The sequence below is a fragment of the Bos indicus genome, chromosome 9, assembly GCF_029378745.1.
Source record: "Bos indicus isolate NIAB-ARS_2022 breed Sahiwal x Tharparkar chromosome 9, NIAB-ARS_B.indTharparkar_mat_pri_1.0, whole genome shotgun sequence".
Classification (NCBI taxonomy): Eukaryota; Metazoa; Chordata; class Mammalia; order Artiodactyla; family Bovidae; genus Bos; species Bos indicus.
Genome location: NC_091768.1, coordinates 41,436,831 through 41,461,144, shown reverse-complemented (window position 1 = coordinate 41,461,144; position 24,314 = coordinate 41,436,831). Strand labels below are relative to the sequence as shown.

General features: G+C 36.5%; 2 protein-coding genes across 10 annotated transcripts in view; one reads left to right on the top strand and one right to left on the bottom strand.

Moving 5' to 3' along the window:
• ARMC2 (armadillo repeat containing 2) overlaps nt 1-24,314 on the top strand; it is a 319,621-nt gene that overhangs the window by 240,742 nt on the left and 54,565 nt on the right. For 5 of the 8 annotated variants that reach the window (XM_070795507.1, XM_070795513.1, XM_070795506.1 and 2 more), the window contains one exon: nt 1,595-23,972. The exons of 2 other annotated variants lie outside the window; for them this stretch is intronic. In XM_070795507.1, the coding sequence (XP_070651608.1) occupies nt 1,595-1,752 (158 nt within the window). In that variant the 3' untranslated portion in view covers nt 1,753-23,972. Of the gene's footprint in view, nt 1-1,594; nt 23,973-24,314 lie in introns of those variants that run through there. One more of the 8 variants, XR_011568324.1, reaches the window with a different exon arrangement.
• Nucleotides 15,108-24,314, bottom strand: part of SESN1 (sestrin 1) — a 114,376-nt gene continuing 105,169 nt past the window's right edge. For both annotated transcript variants that reach the window (XM_019967258.2, XM_019967259.2), the window contains exons 6-10: nt 23,824-23,971; nt 21,374-21,486; nt 18,845-19,035; nt 16,914-17,058; nt 15,108-16,244 (exon numbers count right to left, since the gene is read on the bottom strand). In XM_019967258.2, the coding sequence (XP_019822817.1) occupies nt 16,158-16,244; nt 16,914-17,058; nt 18,845-19,035; nt 21,374-21,486; nt 23,824-23,971 (684 nt within the window). In that variant the 3' untranslated portion in view covers nt 15,108-16,157. The remainder of the gene's footprint in view (nt 16,245-16,913; nt 17,059-18,844; nt 19,036-21,373; nt 21,487-23,823; nt 23,972-24,314) is intronic.

Here is a 24,314-nt window from a genome sequence, read left to right as displayed (position 1 = left end):
AAGCTGCTTTGGGAAAAGAGCATAAAAAAAGAGAATTCATTTTTAACCAAAGTTTAGTACTCAGAACATCTGCAGAAGAGTGAGCAGGAAGTAGATCTAGGAATTGAAGAGCACTCAGAGTCACACAGACCCCTCTAGTTTGGAAATAGCCCAACAGGAAGGCCTTTCAAGGCATCAGACACCATCTGGATTCTCCTCCTTTCAAGGCCTTGATTATCAAATGGGTGGGGAGAGTCAGGTTTGCTTACAGGGGTCTCCATGGAGAGCTTTGCTGAATTGTTTGTGTCTGCCCAGAACTTATCTCAGAGTTGCATAGCTATCCAATTGGCTGGGGGAGAGGACGGGAAGGTACAAACTGGGATTCCAGACTTATCTTATTCTGGGTGGTGACACCAACACCAGTAGTGCCAAAGCACACACAGTGTACTTTGTGTGTACCGAGAATATTCAGGGTAGGAAACTTGATGTAAGCACCAAGGAAGTGTTTGATGGTAGGATTTAGTGGACCTTATGAAAGAAGTTTGGAAATTATGCAAGCAGCAATATTTGTGGTCACTTTAGGACTTAGTGGTTACCACTTAAGAAGGCTGCCTCAGCCTCAGACCTAAGAAGTGGCAGAGCCAACCTTCTGACTGGCAGGCCAGTGTATTTTCCTGAAGTCCTTCTCATGGGTTCCAGTGTAAACAGAGAGAAATGCAGTGGCAGGTCGGTGCAGAAACCTCAGTAGCCATCTGTCTTCCAACTTGGGTTGGATATACTTTCACGATATTCACAGAATTGAAAGTGCTGTTGGATTAAGAAACAAATCAAGGTTGTAATTTTGCATTTTTTTAACAAGTGCTTTTCTGCATTATACATCGATTCACTTGGGATTCTTATATTCTTTAGGATTCTCAAAGTCTTCCACTTTTCACTTTTCTTGTGGAGAGCATAAGGTGGCAGAAGGAGGGAGGTGTTATCTTTTCAAAGAAGTTTGTCCAGGCTGCTCTGAAATGAGCAAAGTTGGTTTTCAGTCAGATTCAACTGTGCTACTTTCCCAAAAGATTTCCTAACTTCTTTTATATTTGTCAACCACTAAAGAATTAATAATTAACATTTTTAATGTGCAGATAAGGAAATAATCTATTCATACTTTGTTTATTCTGAGAAATTGTGATCTATCTTTTGGATATAAAGTTAGATGTAACATTAGGGATAAATTGAAGTAAGAACTCAATTCAGTCTAGGGTTTTTGTTTTTTTTTTAAAGGAAGATTGCTATCTCTTTTATTATTATTTTTTTTGCCACACCACACACTATGCACAATCTTTGTTCCCTGACCAGGGATCCAACCCCAGGCCCCCTGCAGTGGAGGCATAGAGTCTTAACCACTTGGACTGCTAGGGAAGTCCTCAAGATTATATATTTTTTTAAATTAAGAAACTATCATACACTTACTTAAAATTTTTTCTATAAAGAACTACTCCTGTAAAAAACCCTTGTTGCAATTAGAGATGACTCAGGATGAGTTTAACTCATGCCATCAAAAATTAAACTTCATTCAGTAGGATTACATTTCTAAATAATTGCTGTAATTTTAATTTTTCTGATGCAGATGAAGAACTAGCATTGAATGGGAGTTTTGACCAAGACCTAAAAAACTATCACAAACTCCACTGGGAAACAGAATTCAGACCGGTGGCACAGCAGCTTCTAAACCGAATTAAGAATCATCACACCTTCCTGGAACCTCTGCCTATTCCTTCTTTCTAACATTATGCAGATTAACAACAGAAACAGGAAGTCAGGTCTCCATCATTCTTAAGAAGTGGTAACAAGCATGAACTTTTTCTTCAATATTAACAAATATTCAAAGTTTTTCAGGTACTTATTTTAGTGAGTAGTCTTAGTGTATTAAAAGAAATAAGCATTTCTTCTTGTCAGGTATTGTGGAAAAATGAATATACATGTGGTGCTTCCTGCTATGAGAAATTTAAGATGAAAATATATTCATGATATTTCTAAGTAAATGACTTTTTATTCTGTTCTCTATTGAATAATTTAGTTCTAGTCTTAAAATCCTGATGTCACAATTCTAGAATTTAATTGCTTGTCAGTTCAGTCAATGAACTGTGTAATGAAGACAGATTTTATGTACAGAAAGAATAGTGGTCAACACTGTTAGGAATACATTACGACATAAGCATCTGCACTAATTTTTACAGCTTTTAATAATAGTCTTCTGGTTAGGTACCACTATTTTTCTGGTTGTCACATTGAGAGGAGGGGGAAGCAGAAAAATTTAGAGAAGACTGCTTTGGGCCATCTATTCTTTATTAAATAAGTAAAATAGATGAAAAAGAGAGAATTTTCCCTTTTTATTTTTATTTGAAATAAACAGTAGACCAGACAATTCTACTTATAACTCTCTGTGATTATAGAGGTGACCTAATATACTAGAAGTATATGGCAGATCTCAGTTTGAATCCTAGTTCTCCCCTGCCTAGGTTTTGGGCAACTAACTTAATATTTTTAGCTTAAGTGTACAATGTAATCATGTAGTTTAGGAACAAACAAACAAAAATGGGCAAATTGTCCAGTATGCTGACTGATGTGTAATAGGTACTCAATAAATTATGGTTTTCCACCCTTTGTAGGATAAGATTGGTCTTTGAATAAATGACCAACACCAAAGAAATTGAGATAACCATTGATATCCTAAATTAGCCAAAGAAAGATTCAGAATAAAAGTAGATTTGATACTCTGCTCTGTAGGGTTAGAGATGAACCATTAATAACATAAAAACTCATCTCTTACCCTAACAAGATACCAAGACTAATGAGATAAAGGCAGGCTTTTAAGAGACTAGATAGACTCTTATAAGTCTATTAGAAAAACCCTAAATTTCCAGAAGCAAATAGACTTTCCAAGGGCTCCTCTAGTTTGGGGCTCATCCCAGGCTGGGGCTCAGCAAAATCATCTAGAGACACTCACTGTAGTCTGTCATCCATGAGTATATGCTACGAGATTCACTCCAACAGTTGAAATCTTTTTTTTTTTTTTTTAATATTTATTTGGCTGTACTGGGTCTTAGTTGTGGCATGTGGGATCCAGCTCCCCTATCAGGGATCAAACAAACCCGTGTCCCCTGCATTGGGAGTGTGGAGTCCTAACCACTGGACCACCTGGGAAGTCCCTGGAAACATTTTTTAAAAGTTTGATAGGCTAATCTCTCCAAAACATTTGAAGATCTAAGTATTTTTACCCATGAAGTGAAGTCGCTCAGTCGTGTCTGACTCTTTGTGACCCCGTGGACTGTAGGCCACCAGGCTCCTCCATCCATGGGATTTCCTAGGCAAGAATATTGGAGTGGGTTGCCATTTCCTTCTCCAGGGGATCTTCCCGACCCAGGGATCGAACCCAGGTCTTCCACATTGCAGGCAGACGCTTTAACCTCTGAGCTACCAGGGAAGCCCATTTTTACCCATAGCAGGCTATATATACTACTTTCAGTGAAAAAGATAAAACTCTCTTCCCCCTAAAAGAGCCCCCTCGGTATTTATAATTAATATAATAACTCATAGTAGAATACCATTATATTTGTTCTCCGTATTAAACTCCTCTCCCTCAGATTCATCTGCAAGCTGGACCATGTGGAACTATCTCAGTTCATTTCAGTTGCTCAGTTGTGTCTGACTCTTTGCAAACCCATGGACTGTAGCACGCCAGACTTCCCTGTCCATCAGTTCCCAGAGCTTGCTCAAACTCATGTCCGTCGAGTCGGTGACACCATCCAACCATCTCATCCTCTGTCGTCCCCTTCTCCTCCTGCCTTCAGTCTTTCCCAACATCAGGGTCTTTTCCAGTGAATCAGTTCTTTGCATCAGGTGGCCAAAGTATTGGAGTTTCAGTTCCAGCATCAGTCCTTCCAATGAATATTCAGGACTGATTTCCTAAGGATTGACTGGTTTGATCTCCTTGCTGTCCAAGGGACTCTCAGGAGTCTTCTCTAACACCAAAAACCATAGCTTTGACTAGACAGACCTTTGTTGGCAGAGTAATGTCTCTGCTTTTTAATATGCTGTCTAGGTTGGTCATAACTTTTCTTCCAAGGAGCAAGCGTCTTTTAATTTCATGGCTGCAATCACCATCTGCAGTGATTTTGGAGCCCAAGAAAATAAAGTCTCTCACTGTTTCCACTGTTTCCCCATCTATTTGCCATGAAGTAATGGGACCAGATACCATGATCTTAGTTTTTTGAATGTTGAGTTTTAAGCCTACCTTTTCACTCTCCTTTTTAGTTCTTCTTTGCTTTCTGCCATAAAGGTGGTGTCATTTGCGTATCTGAGGCTATTGATATTTTTCAGTATCTTGATTGAGATCTTGATTCAATCTTGATTCCAGCTTGTGCTTCATCCAGCTCGGCATCTCACATGAAGTTAGATAAGCAGGATGACAATATATAGCCTTGACGTACTCCTTTCCTGATTTGGAACCAGTCTGTTGTTCCATATCCAGTTCTAACTGTTGCTTCTTGACCTGCCTACAGATTTCTCAGGAGGCAGGTCAGGTGGTTTGGTATTCCCATCTCTCAAAGAATTTTTAAAGTTTGTTATGATCCACACAGTCAAAGGCTTTGGTGTAGTCAAAAAAGTAGAAGTAGGTGTTTTCCTGGAACTCTCTTGCTTTTTTGATCCAGCGGATTTTGGCAATTTGATCTCTGGTTCCTCTGCCTATTTGCTTACCTTATTATTGGAACTATCAGATCAGATCAGTCGCTCAGTCGTGTCCAACTCTTTGCGACCCCATGAATCGCAGCACGCCAGCCCTCCCTGTCCATCACCAACTCCTGGAGTTCACTGAGACTCACGTGAACTCTGCCTACCCTGGAACTATCTGTCTACCTTAAAAACTACAGTGAAAAAATTTGCCATCTTAACCATTTTTAAATGTTTCAGTGGTGTTAAGCTTACTCATGTTTGTCTGCAAGGTTCTTCCTTTGCAGAACTTTTTCTGCAGAACTTTTTCATCTTGCAAAACTGAAACTCTGTACCCATTAAACAACTCCTCCTTTCCTCCTCTTTCCAGCCCCTAGCAACCACCATCCTACGTTGTTTCCATGAATTTGATTTGATTAGGTCCCTCATACAGCATTTGTCGCTTTGTGACTTTTATTTTTCTTAGCATAATGTCTTCAAAGTTCATCCATGTTGTGGTGTGTGATGGGATTTGCTTCCTTTTAAGGCTCAATAATATTTTCTTGTATGTTTATATCATATTTTTCCATCCGTTAACTCATCAGGACATTTGGGTTACTTCTGTCTCATGGCTATTGTGAATAATGCGACTATGAACAGGGGTGTATAAATACCTCTTCAAGATCCTGCTTTCGGTTCCTTGTGATGTATACCCAGAAATGGAATGACTGGATGATATAGTAGTTCTACTGTTAATTTTTTGAGGAATGTCTGTATTCATTTCTGCAGAGGCTATATCATTTCACGTCACCAACAGTGCACAAGGGTTCCCATTCTTTACATCTTCTCCAGCACCTGTTTTCTGTTGTTGTTTTGGTAGTAGCCATTCTAATGGTTGTGAAATGGTGTCTCACGGTGGTTTTGATTTGCATTTCTCTAATAAGTAATGATATTGAGTATCTTCACATTTTTATTGGCCATCTATATATCATCTTTGGAGAAATGCCTGTTGAAGTCATTTGCCACTTCAAATTTTTATATTTTTATTATATTTTTACTTATTTTAAAAAATTTGTTAAAATTTTTTTAATGTAGTTGGTTTTATAATGTGTTTCAGGTGTGTAGCAAAGTGATTCAGATACACACACATACATTTTTTAGATGCATTTCTGTTATAGGTTTTATAAGATATTGAATATAGTTCCCTATGCTATATAGTAGGTCTTTGTTGATTATCTACTGGGGTGACCAAAAGGTTCATTTGCATTTCTCCATAAGATGCTATGGAAAAATCTGAATGTACCTTTTAGCCAACCCAATATTTTATATATAGTAGTGTGTATATGTTAATCCCAAACTCCTAACTTATCCCTCTTCCACCCCATTTTCCCCTTTGGCAACCATAAGTTTGCTTTCCATATCTGTGACTCTGTTTGTAAATAATTTCATTTGTATGCTTTTATTTTAGATTCTTTCCACATATAATAAATGATAATCTCTAGATCCATCCATGTTGCTGCAAATGGCATTATTTCATTTTTTTATGACTTGGTAATATCCCTTGTGTATATATTACCGCATCTTTTTTATCCATTCATCTGTCAGTGAACACTTAGGTTGATTCCATGTCTTTGCTATTTTAAGTAGTGCTGCTATAAACATTGGGATGTGTGTATCTTTTCAAATTATAGTTTTCTCTGAACATGCGACCAGGAGTGGGATTGCTGGATCATATGATAATTCTTTTTGTTTTTTAAGGAACATTCATATTGTTCTCCATAGTGGCTGCACCAATTAACTTTCCCACCAACAGTGTGGGAGGGCTGTCTTTTCTCCACACAGTCTCCATTTACCGTTTGATCACTTTTTGATGATAGCCTTTCTGAATGGAGTGAGGTGATGCCTCCCTTTAGTTTTGATTTCAACTGCTCTAATAATTAGTGATGTTGAGCATCTTTTCATATGCCTGTTGGCCATCTGTATGTCTTCTTTGGAGAAGTGTCCATTTAAGGCTTCTAAATAGATTGAGCTGTTTATTTTATTTTTATTTTTATTGCAGGATAATTGCTTTACAGAATTTTGCTGTCTTCTGTCAAACCTCAACATGAATCAGCCATAGGTTTACATATATCCCCTCCCTTTTGAAACTCCCTCCCATTTCCCTCCCCATCCCCGCCCCCTAGGTTGATACAGAGCACTGTTTGAGTTTCCTGAGTCATTAAGCTGTATGAGTTGTTTGTATATTTTGGAAATTAATCTCTTTTTGTCACATCATTTGCAAATATTTTTTCCCATTCCATAGGTTAACTTTTTGTTTTGTTTATAATTTCCTTTGCTCTGCAAAAGTTTTTAAATTTAACTGTTTCCCATTTATTTATTTCCATTACTGTAGGAGAGGGATTAAAAAATATTGCTGCAATTTTCCTCTAGGAGTTTTATAGTATCCAGTCTTACATTTAGGTCTGACATTACGTCTTTAATCCATTTTGAGTTTATTTTTGTCTATAGTGTTAAAAAATGTTTTAAATTCTTTTTTTTTTTTTTACATGTAGCTGTCCAGTTTTCAGAGCACCACTTGTTGAAGAGACTGTCTCTTCTCTATTGTATATTCTTGCCTCCTTTGTTGTATGTTAATTGACTATAGATGTTAGCATTTATTTCTGGGCTTTCTATTCTGTTCCATTGATCTATGTGTCTGTTTTTGTGCCAGTACCATAGTGCTTTGATTAATGTAGCTTTGTAATATAGTTTAAAGTCAGAGAGTGTGATTTCTCCAGCTCCGTTTTTCTTTCTCAGGATTGCTTTGGTTATTGCAGTCTTTTGTGTTTCCACAGAAATTAAAAAATTTTTGTTCTAGTTCTATGAAAAATGCTGTTGGTAATTTGAAATGGATTGCATTGAATCTATAGATTGTCTTGGTTAGTATGGTCATTCTATAATATTTATTCTTCCAACCCAAGAATATGGTGTATCTTTCTATCTGTGTCATCTTCAACTTCTTTCATTAGCATCTTACTGTTTATGGAGTACAGGTCTTGTATTGGGTTGGCCAAAAAGCTCATTTGGGTTTTTCCATAAGAGGTTACAGAGAAATCAAAAGCTTTACAGACAAGCAAAAGCTTAAAGAATTCAGCATGACCAAACCAGCTTTATGACAAATTCTAAAGGAACTTCTTTAAATAGATGAGGTTACATCAAGGGACCTCCCTGGTGATCCAGTGGCTAACACTCTGCACTCCCAATGCCCAGGAACCTGGGTTCAACCCCCGGTCAGGGAACTAGATCCCACATGCTGAAACTAGAGTTCACATGCTGCAACTAAAAGATTCTCTATGCTGCAACTGAAGATCCTGCATGCTGCACCTAAGATCCAGTGTGACCAAATAATATATTTTTTAAGACCACATCTAAAATCAAGAAAATTATGAAACAGAGAAGTTCACAAGTAGAGGCAAACATATAGTAAAGGTAGAAAGTCAACAAAGAAGTTAAGGAAACAGTTCCATATACTATCACATCAAAAAGAATAATGTACCTAGGAATAAACCTATCTAAGGAGCCAAAAGACCTATATTCTGAAAACTCTAAGATATCTATTTTTTAATCAAGCTATTTTTTTTTTTGTGGTAGTCATTGATTTAAAGGAGTTATTTATATATTTTGAATATTAAGACTTTATCAGGTACATGATTAACAAATATTTTCTCCCATTTTGTAGGTTACTTTTTTTTTTTTTTAAACTGCTGATCATGCCCTTTGGGCTTCCCTGATAGCTCAGTTGGTAAAGAATCCGCCTGCAGTGCAGGGGACCTGGTTCAATTCCTGGGTCAGGAAGATCCCCTGGAGAAGGGATAGGCTATCCACTCCAGCATTCTTGGGCTTCCCTTATGACTCAGCTGGTAAAGAATCCGCCTGCAATGCAGGAGACCTGGTTTAGTCCCCGGTTTGGGAAGATACCCTGGAGAAGGGAAAGGCTACCCACTCCAGTATTCTGGCCTGGAGAATCCCATGGACTGCATAGTCCATGGGGTCGCAAAGAGTTGCACACGACTGAGTGACTTTCACTTTCATGCCATTTGATGCACAGAAGTAAATTTGATGTAGTTCTATTTGTCTTTTTTTTCCTTTGCCTTTTGGTATTATGTCCAATAAATCATTGCCAAATCCAGTGTCCTGAAGCAATGCTGCCTATCTTTTCTTCTAGGAGCTTTATAGTTTTAGTTCTTACACTTAGGTCTTTAATCCATTTTAGTTAATTTTTGTATATGTTTCTAAAATAAAGGTCTAACTTCATTTTTCTGCATGTGAATATCTAGTTTTCCCAGACAGTTCTTTTCTCATCAAATAGTCCAGGCATCCTTATTGAAGATCATGAAGGCTTATTTCTGGGTGTATGTCTATGCAAGTACCATACTGTTTTGATAATGTAGCTTTGGAAAATGTTTTGAAGTTAGGACATTGTGAGACACAACTCTGTTCTTATTCAGGATTGTTTTGGCTATGTAGTCTTTTGAGACCCCATGTGAATTTTTGGATGGCTTTTTCTATTTCTGCAGGAGAAAAAGGCATTGAATTTGTAGATTGCTTTAGGTAGTATTGACATCTTAACAATATGAAGTATTCCAGTCTATGAACACAGGATGTCTCTCATTTGTTTGTGTCTTCTTTATTTTCTTATAGTTACGTTTTGTAGTTTTCATTGTCAAGTCTTTCAACTCCTTTGGTTAAATTTATTTCTAAGGATTTTATTATTTTTGATGCTACTGTAAATGGAGCTGTTGCCTTAGTTTCCTTGCTTGATTGCTGTTAGTGTATAAAAATGCAACTGACTTTTCTGTGTTGACTTTTATGGTTCCAACAGGTTTTTCTACTTTTGTTTTTTGGTGTGGAATCTTTGGGGTTTTCTAATATAAGACCATGTTATTTACATACACATATATAATTTTACATTTCCTTTCTAATTTGAACGTTTTTTCTTTTCCTTGCCTAATTGCTTAGGTAGGACTTCTGGTATACTATGAATGGTGAGAGTTGATATTTTTCTCTTGTTCCTGATCTTAGAGGAAACAGTTTATCTTTCACAGAGTATGATATTAGCTATGTGCTTTTCACATATGGCCTTTATTACACTGAGACGGTTTCCTTCTACTTCTGGTTTGTTGAGTATTTTTTTTATCATGAAAAGGCTACCGAATTACGCCAAATAATTTTTCTACATCGACTGATATGATCATGTGTTTGTTTTCTCACCCTTCATTCTGTTATTGTGGTATATTACACTGATCAATTTTTATAAATGGAATATATATACTTGCATTTCAGGAATATATCCCTCTTCATTTTTTTAAAAAAGTATTTTATTGATTTATTTAGTTTTGGCTGCACTGGGTCTTAGTTGCAGCATGCAGGCTTAGTTGCCCTGCAGCATGTGGGATCTTAGTTCTCCAATCAGGGATCGAACCCACATCCCCTGCATTGGAAGGCAGATTCTTTAACCACTGAACCGCCAGGGAAGTTCGCCACTTCATTTTTTAAATGTGCTGTTGAGTTTTCTTTACTAGAATTAAGGATTTTTTCAACAATATTCATTATAGATATTGGTCTGTAGTTTTCTTGCAGTCGCTTTGGCTTTGTTATCAGGATAATGCTGACCTCATAGAATGAGTTTAGAAACATTCCCTTGTCTTCAATTTTTTGGATGAGTTTGGTGTTGACTTTTCTTTAACTGTTTGGTATAATTCAGTGAAACCATTTGGTCCTGGGCTTTGTTGAGTTTTTAATTACTGATTCCAGTCTCCTTACTAGTTATAGTTCTTTTCAGATTTTCTATTTCTTCATGATTCCCTTCTTGGTAGGCTGTGTGTTTCTAAGTTATCCAGTTTGTTGATGTACAGTGTATAATATTCTCTATCCTATTTTTTTTTTTTTAATATTGGTTGGGAATGTCTCATTTTTCATTTCTGATTTTTTTTTCTTAATGCAGTTAAAGGTTTGTCAATTTTGTTGATCTTTTCAAACAGCTCTTAATTTTGTTGTATTTTTTCTCTTGTGCTTTTTATTTATCTCTGCTTTGATCTTTCTTTCCTTCTGCTAGCTCTGGGTTTGGATTGTTCTGTCTAGTTCCTTGACGAAGTTACAATGTTGATTTGAGATTGTCTTTGCTTTTATAGTCTAAGAGTTTATAGCTGTTAACTTCCCTCTTGGCACAGCATCTGTAAATATTGGTGTGTTGTGTTTTTATCTCAAGATATTTTCTAAGTCCATTTGTAATTTCTTCTTTGCAGTGGCCTTTTAAGAGTATGCTGTTTCATTTCTACATACTTGTGGACTCTCCAGCTTTTCTTTCTGCAATTGATTGTTAGGTTCATTCCATTATGATCAGAAAAGATACTTTGTATGATTTCAGTCTTTTAAAATTTGTTAAGGCTTGTTTTGTGGCTTAATTTGTGGCAATCCTGGAGAATGTTCCATGTGCCCTTGAGAAGACTGTATATCCTATTGTTGGAATTTTCTGTGTACATCTGATAGATTCAACTAGTCTGTAGTGTTCAAGTCCTCTTTTTCCTTATTTATCTTATGTTGGTTCTATTCATTTTTGGAAGTGAGTATTTTTAAAAATATTTATTTGGGTGCATTGGGTCTTAGTTGCAGCATGCAGGATCTTTGTTGTGTCATGTGGGCTCTCTAGTTGTGGTGCATGGGCTCCTGAGTGCATGGGTTCAGTAGCTGCAGCATGCAGTCTTAGTTGCTCTGTGGCATGTGTCATCTTAGTGCCCCAAACAAGGATCAAACCTGTGTTTTCTGCATTGCAAGGAGTACTCTTAACCACTGGACCACCAGGTTAGTCCCTGGAAGTGGACATTGAATCTCTTACTATTATTGTGTTGCTGTCTATTTCCTGGGCTTCCCTGGTGGCTCAGTGGTAAAGAATCTGCCTGCCAATGCATGATGGGGTTTGATGTAGGTTTGATTCTTGGGTTAGGAAGATCCCCTGGAAAAGGACATGCCAACCCAGTCCAGTATTCTTGCCTGGGAAATCCCATGGACAGAGAAGCCTGGCAGGCTACAATTCATGGGGTTGCAAAGAGTCAGACATGACCTAGATACTAAATAACAACAAACCTGTTTCTCCCCAATTCTATCAACATTTGCTTCCTATGTTTAGGAGTGTTAGTATTTGATGCCTATCTATTTATAACTGTTTTATCTTCCTGGTGAATTGGCCCTTTTCTCTGATATTCATATAGCTACCTCTGCTCTTTTGGTTACTATTTGCATGGAATGTCTTTTTCTGTCCTTTCACACTCAGCCTATATGTGTTCTTAGATCTAAAGTTAAGTTTCTTATAGACAGCAAATAGTTGGATCCTCTTTTTTATTTTATCCATTCAGCCAATCTGAGTCTTTTGACTGGGGGATTCAATCCATTTATTACATTTGATATAATTACTAACAGGGAAGGACTTACTATTGCTATTTTGTTTTCTGCAAGATTTGTAGCTTTTTTGTACCTCAGTCCCCCTCTTCCTCCTTTGTGTTTCATTGACTTTTTTTTGGAGTTACATGATTTGATTTCCTTCTCATTTCTTTTTGTGTAAATTCTGAAGATATTTTCTTTGTGGTTACCATGGGGATTATGTTTAAAAATGTTAAAGTTATAAGTTTATTTTGATAAGTTGATTTGCATACAAAACTCCATTCCTTTACAGCTCTGCACACTCCCTACTTTATGTCCCCACAAGTCCCTTAGGCTCTCTTCACTTTTCATTTTTATCTCTGACTTGATAATATCAAATAACCTCTGAGGTTATTATTGATAATATCAATAACTCTCCAAAGTCTTTCTTCTATCTGATCAAATTGCCTGTTGTTGTCAGTTTTTTTATTCAGTTATTGTATTCTTCAGCTCCAGAATCTGATTCTTTTTTATTCTGTCTCTTTGGTGATATTCTCATTTTGTTCATGCATCATTTTCCTGATATGTCAGTCTTGTTCTCCCTCTTTAGTACACTGAGCATCTTTAAGACAGTTGTTTAAAATCTTTTTTTTTTTAAGGTTTTATTGAATTTGTTACAATACTGCTTCTGTTTTATGTTTTGGGAGAGGGTCTTGGCCCCGAGGTAGGTGGAATCTTAGCTCCCCGACCAGGGATTGAGCATGCACCCTCTGCATTGGAAGGTGACTTCTTAACTACTAGACTGCCAGGTAAAATCCCTAAAATTCTTTGTGGGGTAATTCAGAGTCCTACATTGCCTTAGGGTTGGTTTCTGGGGATTTATTTTGTTTTTTAGATTTTGCCACATTCTCCTGCATACACACACACACACACACACATATATATATACCTTGCAAAGTTTGTTGTGATTTGGGCATTTGAAAAATAGCTACCATTTCCAGGGATGTAACTTATTTGGACGAGTGTATATGTTTTTATTCCAGGATATAATATCTGCTTTTAGCTGTCTTAATTTCCCTAAGAGGCTTGCCTCTGTTTCTTCTCAGGAGCTTCCTGTTCCAATTTCTGTTTTATTCCTATCTGTATTCTTTTGGATCCCCTGCACCTGCCTACATAACTGTAGATTCCCTGCTGTTCTAATGCACCTCTGTGCTCACTTCTGTGTTCAGTGATCTACAACCAGCATCCAAACCATTCTACCACTCCTACTAGTGCTCCAAGTCAGGTGAGATAGAATCCAGTCCCTCAAACACAAAAGTTCACCTTTTTTCTTTTGGTCCCAAGGGAGAAGCTGGGACTTAGGAGTTTCCTCTCAAGTGCCGTCGTGCTGTACACCAGCTTAGGACAAGCAAAATGCCCCAAATTTACCTATACCTTTTGGTGCAGCCTCCTCCTGGTTTGTGTTTGCCTGAGCTGTAGCTTGCCAAGTGGTTTCTAGAATTTTCACAAAGGTATTTGGTCCTTATATTGTTGTTAGCTCAGTGTCTCCATTGGGAATAAGGACCTGGTACATCATAGGTAATGTCACTCCCCATCTACCTGCCTTTGCTTTCCCTTGATATTCACTAGTCACAAATATGTAACAAAATTTCAGAGTATCTTAATGAGTGAAAAGTGCCTGGAAAACATTCTTATCCAACAAGTTTTATTTACTTATCTACCAGTGGTCCTTTATCAGAATAATTTGAAATAGGTAAACTGTTAAAATTCATTTAAAAGCTAAGATTATTCCTCTAAGTTAAGAATATCACCAATATTTATATGGAGTTAAATAACTGTGGTAAATGTGTTTAGAATTTCATTCTTAAAGAGATACTGAATTAAGTATTGCCTAATAAAAAAGTTCCCTAATTTTTACTAAAAAAGTGATCTAAAAAATTGAATCTTGGAAACCTCAACTAGAAATCTATTCATGGTTATTTAAGAAAAATAATTCCTCTTGTGGGGAAAAGTTTTGATATCCCATGTTCTATTTTACCACCTTCAATTCTTTTGGAAACAGTTTCAAAGATAAATAGCAATATTAAAAACCCTGTATGTTTAGTTTTGAGAAAACATTAACAGGAAACACCTGTTAAGTTGGAGGTGTTGAAACATCAACTTTGTATCACAGGCAATCCTTTATTACTTTAGGTACAAGCATACTTTCTTATTCATTAAAATTTTCATTTCATCTCATGATTTCTAAGTGGAATAAGGTAATAAACCCAGTTTTTCTTAATCATTCTACTACTGATTAGAACTTCTATTAGAAATGTTGTATTTTTAAGAGGAAGTGCCAAGAACAAAGAGCAGAAGCAGAATGAGTAAAAATTTATCCAATGCAAACTTACTTGTTGGATTCACCTGTATTGCTATGATGAAATAACCCAGCAGCAGACAAAAAAGGGCAGAGGCATGATGCAAATTCAACAGGTAAGACCATTTGTATATTATTGTAAGCTAACTAGAAATGGGCTGATATATTTCTTTATAAAATATATTGAAAGCAGTTTTTATCTAAGATGACAGTATTATCTTCTCACTAGGGTATGTAGCCATGAAGGTAGCTATATCACCTCCATTCAAAATTATGCCTCCCAGCTCCCACCCCACACTATATTTTATAGGCACTATCTTGTTACTCATCAAAACATTTATTGAGCTCAGTTATCACAAAAGCTTTGATTAAATTTAGAACTAATTGTTTGACAGTGTCATTTTTTGTTCTGTAGTGACTCCCTAATTTAACCTGTTTCTAATAATTCTTAATAATTGATCTTTAAAACATCTCAGTTCAAAATGGACAAGGCATGGGACTGTATCAGTTATCCAAGATAAAACTTTTCTTGTAGCTCTCATGACTGCAAGAGTTTGCCATTTAAATAATAGTCTCACCTGACTACAGAATTATCTAAGTGTGATAGCTAATGAAAATCAATACAAACTGAGAATAGTGACTGATTGTTAAAGTCATGACTTTTTGAGACAGCAAATAAAATTGGAGAAAAATTATTCTTTATTGAAAAATACTAATAATACTGACAGACTTCAAAAGCAATTCACGCTTCCAGAATACAAAGTACTTAATACATTTTTCAAGCCTGTTTGCATTTCAAAGTTAGCATTTTTTGTAAATCAAATTTGATGACTAAAAATATTTTCCAGCTTTATTATTTAAGGAGCTGCACAATCTTTGAAGGGGGGACCATGAGGTGGGCAGGGGCAGAATGCACCTGGGACTGAGCAGCAGCTACACAATATTTCTCATAACTTCGGTGCTGGAAACAAAAACACCGCACAGGACAGCTGCCCTCCAGTGTCACAGAACCTTGGGAAACAGCATATCAAAAGATAATTTATACATTTTTCATGTAAGATTGCTTTTTGAAGAAGTCTTTAAGAATGCCACTGTAATTTAATATCATCCAATAACTGAATTTAAAAAAAACTATATGAAAAAAATGAGCTGTTACCATCATAATGGTCTTTGCTGAGCTGTGAGTAATTTTAGATGCAAAAAAATTAACACATATATGTAAGTTTAATTTGAAACCACACAAATTTTACGTATGTAGGCTCAGATAGTAGCAGTGTTCACCTTATTACTAATAGCTTAACCGAACAGCCACTCTATTCATTCCACCAGCAGGAATAGCAGCACCAATATCTAAAATTCTTTATGTATAAAAGCTTACATCATTATCAAAGTCCCATTCTTTGCATGCTCCAATTTTTGTTAACATAAAAGCAACAGGATTTGGAGAGATACTATTTGCTGTATTAAAAGTTATACAGCATCTTGTACTGTCAAAAAGCAAAATACTGTGAACAGCAGCCCTTCTTCACAGCTCTAAACCTGAAGCTGCCGAGCACTCACTGCTTGTGCCAGCAGTGGTGTTTCCACAGTAAAATAGCAGAAACTAAAGGAATCATGGCACAATGGATTCTGAATTCTTTATCTACCATTGGTCCTGGGGCTGAGTACCTTCCCCTTGTAGACTCTATCTGCTGATCGTTCCATCGTCTTTAACGGAGGAGAGGCGTCAGGTCATATAGCGGGTAATGGCTCTCAGAGCATAAAGGAGTTCTGCTTGCATCCTAGCTTCTATAAGAAGCAGATTAACATGAACCTGAATATAAAACACAACATTATTTAAGATATGGTTATAAGCATTTACAATCAGTTTCAGTGCATTTAATAAACACCAAATATAAGTAATGTATGTGTACCACTGAATAGCTTAACACAAGTCTTGGGTTTGATGAACAGAGTATCAGTTTCTCAAAACAAAAGCCATCTGATCTTTCTCGGAAATGTTTTGAGCTTGTATTTGATCACATCTCTTTTTGAAGGTTTGTTATAATAATAAACTTTCCCTGCCAAATCATCATTCAATAATTTCTGTAAAGACGGTTCAAGGATTCTCTTCTTTCTCCTAAGCCTGAACTTTGAAGACAGGCCAGCAGATCTGTTCTCCCTGTCATTCTTCTTTTACGTTAAACCAGCAGTCTCCAACCTTTTTGGCACTGGAAACCGATTTCTGGATGATTCAAGCACGTTACATTTAATCTAATGCCATGCTGATCTGGCAGCAGGTACCAGTCCCTGGTCTGCAAGTTGGGGACCCCTGCTTTAAACCATAATGAGGTTCCCTTCCAAGGCATATCTAAGACACCTGTTCTGGAATGTTCTTCTCTGGGTCAGTAGAGGTGATGGAAAGGGCTGGAGACCCATTAGTTTAGGTGAAGGAGAATAAGAACCACTGCTAAGTTACAGAGTAAACACAACAGGTACATACCTTCTCAGAGTGCTTGAACTGCCTCCAGAAGCTATCATACATTCTTTTGGTAACCTTTTCAGGAGTGCAAACAACAGTTTTGATATAAACTTTAAAGCTACGATCCAATAGCTGGTTAATTTCACCATAGTCATAGTCATCATATCTGTTAAAAGACAATGTGAGAATTACTATATTTTTGAGTGGAAACAGTGTCAGACTTTATTTTTCTGGGCTCCAAAATCACTACAGATGGTGACTGCAGCCATGAAATTAAAAGACGCTTACTTCTTGGAAGGAAAGTTATGACCAACCTAGATAGCATATTCAAAAGCAGAGACATTACTTTGCCAACAAAGGTTCGTCTAGTCAAGGCTATGGTTTTTCCTGTGGTCACGTATGGATGTGAGAGTTGGACTGTGAAGAAGGCTGAGCGCCAAAGAATTGATGCTTTTGAACTGTGGTGTTGGAGAAGACTCTTGAGAGTCCCTTGGACTGCAAGGAGATCTAACCAGTCCATTCTGAAGGAGATCAGCCCTGGGATTTCTTTGGAAGGAATGATGCTAAAGCTGAAACTCCAGTACTTTGGCCACCTCATGCGAAGAGTTGACTCATTGGAAAAGACCCTGATGCTGGGAGGGATTGGGGGCAGGAGGAGAAGGGGACGACAGAGGATGAGATGGCTGGATGGCATCACTGACTTGATGGACGTGAGTCTGAGTGAATTCCGGGAGTTGGTGATGGACAGGGAGGCCTGGTGTGCTGCGATTCATGGGGTCGCAAAGAGTCGGACACGACTGAGCGACTGATCTGATGTGATAGTCTGTTTTCTTATAGAAGTACAGATATAATAGTAAATGTTATATTCTTTTCTCCTCTTTATATAGGCAGCTGTCCCCTAAAATAAGAGCTTTACAATGTTTAAATGGGGGTGGATGAATCAGTATAAAGGAGTAAGAAATAGAGAAGTCAGGGAGATGAACAAAAAATTTGCTAGTGCAAAGTAACAGTATATATTTACAATCATGAATAAGCAACCACACTGAGGAACAAATTTTGGAAACAGTTTGAGTATTGATGATATTAAGAAGTTAACAAATTCGACAATATTGATATATCCCATGATATATAAATTATAATCTACTTGTATAAATATTTTCTCATGTTAGCAGTTCTTGGGGTCAGATGAGGAAAGAATTGGTCCCTAAGATGGCCTCACAGTGTCTACACTTAGGCCACTCTGCTTTAGGCCAGGATGGTCGTAGGCACCAGTGTCTGCTCTGCCCCACTGGAGAATACTTTCTACAACATCCAAGGATCTTCAGTCTCCTATTTGGTTTTTAGTGGAAAAGGGAGAAAACTCTTGTAAAGTTGGTCCATAATATAACCATCCGGGAGTCTAAAGTCAATAGTCTGGCTACTGAAAAAATGAATAACCAAGAGAAAAGTCTGACTTTACAGCTAAAATAATTAGGAAGGACCATAGTGTGGGTGTTTGTGTATGTTAGAAGGTGATGTATAGTGTGTGTATATAAATAGCATAATACTGATAAAGTTTTGCATTTTATGAAGTATCATGGGAGTAGGTACTCTTTAGAAGGGCACTCTAAGTTCCACGAAGGCAGAAGTACAAGTGTCTCAGGAGATAAAAATGATACAAACACATAAATGTTTAGAGACAAACTTTTCCTTTTTCTCCATGCTCCTGGACAACCTTGCTTGTTGTTTAACTCTTGTTCCTAACTCTCCTTCTTCCTGCCTAGCTAGGTGAGAGGAAACACACTAAGCTGCAAAAAATCAAGTTTCTAAAGCATAAAAAGCATAAAAATAAGCTCTTAGGGAGGGGATGGTTCTGAGTATATTAACATGTATATCTGCATATGTGTTTCAAGCACCTGAATGATTTCCCTAAAAGAAAATATCTCTTCATAAACGTAAGAAAACAGACTAACCTGATTCCAAACATGCAGTGAATATAGTTCCAAATAGCCCGTCTGAGCATTGAGGTATCAACATCTTTGTGCATTGCCATTGTATTATAAGTAAGATTGTAAGCAATGTGAAATTTTTCATCAATCAACTGTCCTACATCTGGATAAAGACGATTTACCAAAGAATAACCATGGTCTTCCCAACAATAGTCCTAAATACAGAGAACAGAACAAATGTGAATAATTAAAATGTGGTCAAATACAGTTCTATGTCTATTGCTCTGTGGTGCAGTGAGACTACTGGCAGTTGAAATCCACTCCCTTTCTAGAACATCCCTAGCTTTCTGTTTCATTTGCATTCCAGTTTGATGTTTTCAATTTCTATACTGCAATATGCAAAAGTTAAATTTTGCAACTCACCAAGTTTAAAAACCAGTGGAATCTCTGCCTTACACACACATCACTTGTACTCTGCTTTCTCTCACTGTTTCCCCTGTCAGCCTCCAGAGATGACTCGTCCTGGGAGGCCACTCTCCTTTTATATTGCTGCAGGCATTCAAGTGTCTTCAAATTTTGTAAATTTTTAATTCAACACATCCATCACTCATTCTTTTTCCTCCTAACCCCCCTTCCTCTTAGCTCTGTTAAGTCTTCTAATTAGTTTTCCTACATTAAATCTCCGTTTCCTTTTTTCTATCTCAAACAAAACTTAATAAGCCTCTACTTCTACGTTGCTCCCATATTTGTTTTCCTAAAACACCTCTTTGATATCATGCCATCACTGTGGTCAAAATGTCCAAGTCTGATCAATTTTAAAGTAACTTCCAACTAATCAGAAAAATCCTTTGCTTGAAGCTTTCAGCAGCCCAGCCAGTTTATGATACCTTCCCTCACTCTGTCCTTTAACCTAGGCTCAATTATTACCTACAGTCGTCTCTGCTTACAATATTCATGCTTTTAAACTATTCAAATCTGTCAAACCCTAATCTGCCTCCAAAAAAAATTTTCTAGTCTACATGATCTCTCCAATTGTAATGTATTATATTTCGTGACACAACTTCACTACCACGTAACATATTCTATATTTCTTCCTGTGCCTAATTTGCCTCCTTAAATAATGTTAGTTCCTTGAGTCAAGAAAAAAAAAATCTCATGGTTCCCAAATATTTTCATAATTCTGCTAAAAGTTAATACTAGTCCTTCACAATTGGAGAAGGCAATGGCACCCCACTCCAGTACTCTTGCCTGGCAAATCCCATGGGTGGAGGAGCCTGGTAGGCTGCAGTCCATGGGGTCGCTACAAGTCGGACACAACTGAGCGACTTCACTTTGACTCTCATGCATTGGAGAAGGAAATGGCAACCCACTCCAGTGTTCTTGCCTGGAGAATCCCAGGGACGAAGGAGCCTGGTGGGCTGCCGTCTATGGGGTTGCACAGAGTCGGACACGACTGAGGCGACTTAGCAACAGCAGCCCTTCGCAATAATTGGGAAAGTTAGAACTATCAACTCATAACAGATTGTTTAAGAAATACATTTTAAATGCATTGTGTGTCTAGTAATGGATTGGAAGCAGTCTTAGAAAACTACAGCATAGAATAGATAAATGTTTCCTAGTTGATGATCCTCAACTTTTATTCTGGAACTAGAAGATACAGCAATTGTTGCTCCTGCAATATATTTGCAAAGCACTTAGCTTCCTGGAAAAGCAATAAGAGAGAAGGAGGCTGGTATCCTGGAGGATGACAAGGTCCCTAAGTTTCCATGGACTCAATATACACAGAATTGCACTGGGAATTTTTACTGTGTATTTCAAAGTTAATGATTATGGAGCTAAACAAACTGGGTCTACCAACAATAATTTGACTCTCTACCTCACTAAAACTTTATTCTAAGAGATGGGCATTATTTAATTTTGGAATAAGATATCTTTATATAAAAATCCTCTTCAAGATTTAAGTTTGAAACTCTCAAAAATTCTCATTGCTTCAAATGACATTCAGTTCATATTCTACCAGGGAATTAGGTTATTGTAATCACTATGACTTATTTTATATGAGATTTATAAGAACTCACCCAAATTAAAAGAAAACAAATTTGCTGTCCCTAAAAGTTCTAATTTAAGCACATGTTTCACTCTGATTTTCTCATCCTCTTTCCTTCTACCCACACACACATAATGCCTGAAATGTTGAGGACATTTCTCTTGTCACAGAAATGGCCTCACTTTAACACTGGTGCTCTGTAAAACAATGCTATAAATGCTAGCTAGGTTCTAACACAACTATTTACTGTTTAGTTATATTATGAACTTTGAGTTTTAGTATACCATCTGGGAACCTAACCACTATTGTAATTTTGTTTTATGGGTGAATATGTTTTGAATTCTGAGCAACTGATTTATGAACTTATATCTAAGGAACTGCATGTACATAGAAAAGTTATTTCTCTCTGCAATGCTTTCTGTTCTCAAATCCAGATGGTTCTTTCTAACTTTAAGTCAGATTGAGATATTTCTAACCAGTCATGTACATACAAGTTGTGATTTTACCTGGACTCGAAATGTTGGGACGTGCATTCCATGTCTAGAGAAATCCTTATAGCCGTAACTAGTATCCTCAAAGTGACGTGATACATCTCTTGCTGGTGTAACTTCATCATCATCTGAAATAATTTTTTAAAAAAGCTACTGAAAGCTTTTCAAACACAGGATGCTAGTTAAAATTCATTTTACCTATAACAAGTAAAAATAGGATAACCCTTTTTCTGATACTTAGTAACCAATATCAACTAAAATAAAGTCTTAAAACTATAAAGAAATTGCTTAATAAATGGAATATAAAGGTTAAAAAACATACTCATGGTTGCATTTACTGTGCTTTTCATTCCTCTCTTTCACAGATCCTCTCTTCCTCTGTGTCCTCTCTCTAGTTTATAGTTGTGAGGTTCTACTTAAAAGTATGTACTCCAAGTATGAATACCCTTTTGAAATAATCTTTATGGTACTAACAAATCAGCTGTATTCTAAACTTTAGCACTTGGACATTTTTAGTTGAATATTAATGTCATACAATATGTAAAATGATCTTTTTAACAGCTTCTCTGATGCCTCAGATGGTAAAGAATCTGCCTGCAATGCAGGAGACCTGGGTTCGATCCCTGGGTCAGGAAGATCCCTTGGAGAAGGGAATGGCTACCCACTCCAGTATTCTTGCCTAGGAAATTCCATGAACAGAGGAGCCTAGTGGCCTATATAGTCTGTGGGGGTCTCAAAAAGTTGGACACAAATGAGCAACGAACACTAACAGTTCAAAGGTCCTAGAAACAATTCTGAAATAAATACAGAAAAGAGGCTCACTAAGCCTTTTTAGATTATTTTCATGTTTAGGAGTTGATGAGATTATTTAGTTTCAAGTAAATAGAATCAAAGACTTCTCCTCAGGCTAACATCAAACCTCCATTTATACAAATTTGATTTTTTCTTTGCTATTAAGAAAATTGGTTATTAAAACCAATGTACTCTTTGTTCCACTGTATTATTGTCAAAATATATTGACACTATAACTTTTTTCCTTTAAATTACCTAGTTTACTTATTAAATCCTATAGGTTACATTTGATAAAGGCCTAACAAAGGGTTTAAGCTGTTAGTTATCTAATAAGTAGCTCCTTTTCACACATTATAGAATTTTAAAGCTGGAAGTACTATTAGGCCTTTATGAATGCAACTTCCTCATTTTAAAGAAAAAAAAAAAGGAATGCTCAATGCTAAATGACTTAACATTCACAAAGTTTATTAGCAGTGATTTTAGGACCTAAATCAAATCCTTGCTCTTAGTCTATTTTCACTTTAACTTCCTTTTTTGGAAGTAGGAATACCTATGCAATAGCCTTTCTAAAAGGAAAGACATATTAGAATTAAACTTAAAAGTTTTGCACAGCAAAGAAAACCATAAACTAAACAAAATGACAACCTACAGAATGAGAGAAAATATTTGCAAACAAAGCAACTGACAAGGGATTAATCTCCAAAATACAAATAGCTTATGCAGCTTAATATTAAAAAACCAAACCCAATCCAAAAAAAAAAAAATGGGCAGAAGAGCTAAACAGACATTTCCCCAAAGAAGACATATAGATGGCCAATAAGCACATGAAAAGATATTCAATATCACTAATTATTACAGAAATGCAAATCAAAACAACAGTGAGCTTATCACCTCACATCAGTTAGAATGGCCATCATCAAAAAATCTACAAACAATAAATTTTACAAAACTGTTGTTGGGAATGTAAATTCATGCAGTCACTACAGATAACAGTACGGAGGTTCCTCAAAAAACTAAAAATAGAGCTACCATCTAATCAGCAATCCCACTCCTAGGTATATGTCCAGAGAAAACCGTAATTCAAAAAGACACACACACCCTTGTGTTTACAGCAGCACTATTTATAGTAGCCAAGACATGGAAGCACCCTAAATGTCCACTGACAGCAGTAGACAGAGATGTGGTGCATGTATCAGTGGACTGTTATTCAGCCATAAAAAAGAATTAAACAATGCCACTGGCCACAACATGAATGGACCTGGACCCATATTATGTGAGATTAGAAAGAAAAAGACAAATATCATACAATACAGCTTATATGTGGAGTTGTAGAGAGCCTGTGGTTACCAAGGGTTTGGGATGCAGCCGGGGTAGGGGGAGGGATAAATTGGGAGATTGGGATTGACATATACATACTACTATATATAAAACAGATAACTAATAAGGACCTACTGCATAGCACAGGGAATTCTACTCAAAACTCTGTACTGACTTGTATGGGAAAGGAATCTAAAAGTGGATATATGTATAACAGATTCATTTTGCTGTACACTTGAAACTAACACAACATTGTAAATCAACTGTATTCCCATACGAAAAACTTATTTAAATTGTCTTTAAAAATTGGGCTTTTTCTTCAAAATAGACATTGACTATGTAATGCTTGCTTTTACCTGAAGAGAAGACAAACATGCTCTCTCTTTTTTCTATTTCAAAACGTGAAGCCATCTCTTCCTGACTTGCCTCCTCTTCTTCTCGACATTCCTGTAACTGCTTCATCTTTTCCATGAGGGCTTCAACCTCAAAGAAGGAATCACTTACCTGAAATAAAAGTGCAATTAAGGTTGTTACATATGTCAAATATGGAATAAATTTTATTAAGTCTATCTCATAAGAATTTGCATCTTAATACAATATAAGAAAAATAGATCTTATAACTTTAATGCACATGAATGAATCAAAAACAATTACTTTGGCCTATCATATATACAGATATAAATTTTAAAATTTAAAACAATAGAAAAAATTTTAAGAACATATTCTAATGTTTAAATTTTTATTTCAAAAGTTAGTAATATTACTGTCATTAAGTTTTAAAAATTAAAATTTAACACTGTCAGTTTAAAACAGAACTGAGTTACACTTTTACTTGCTCAGTGAAACA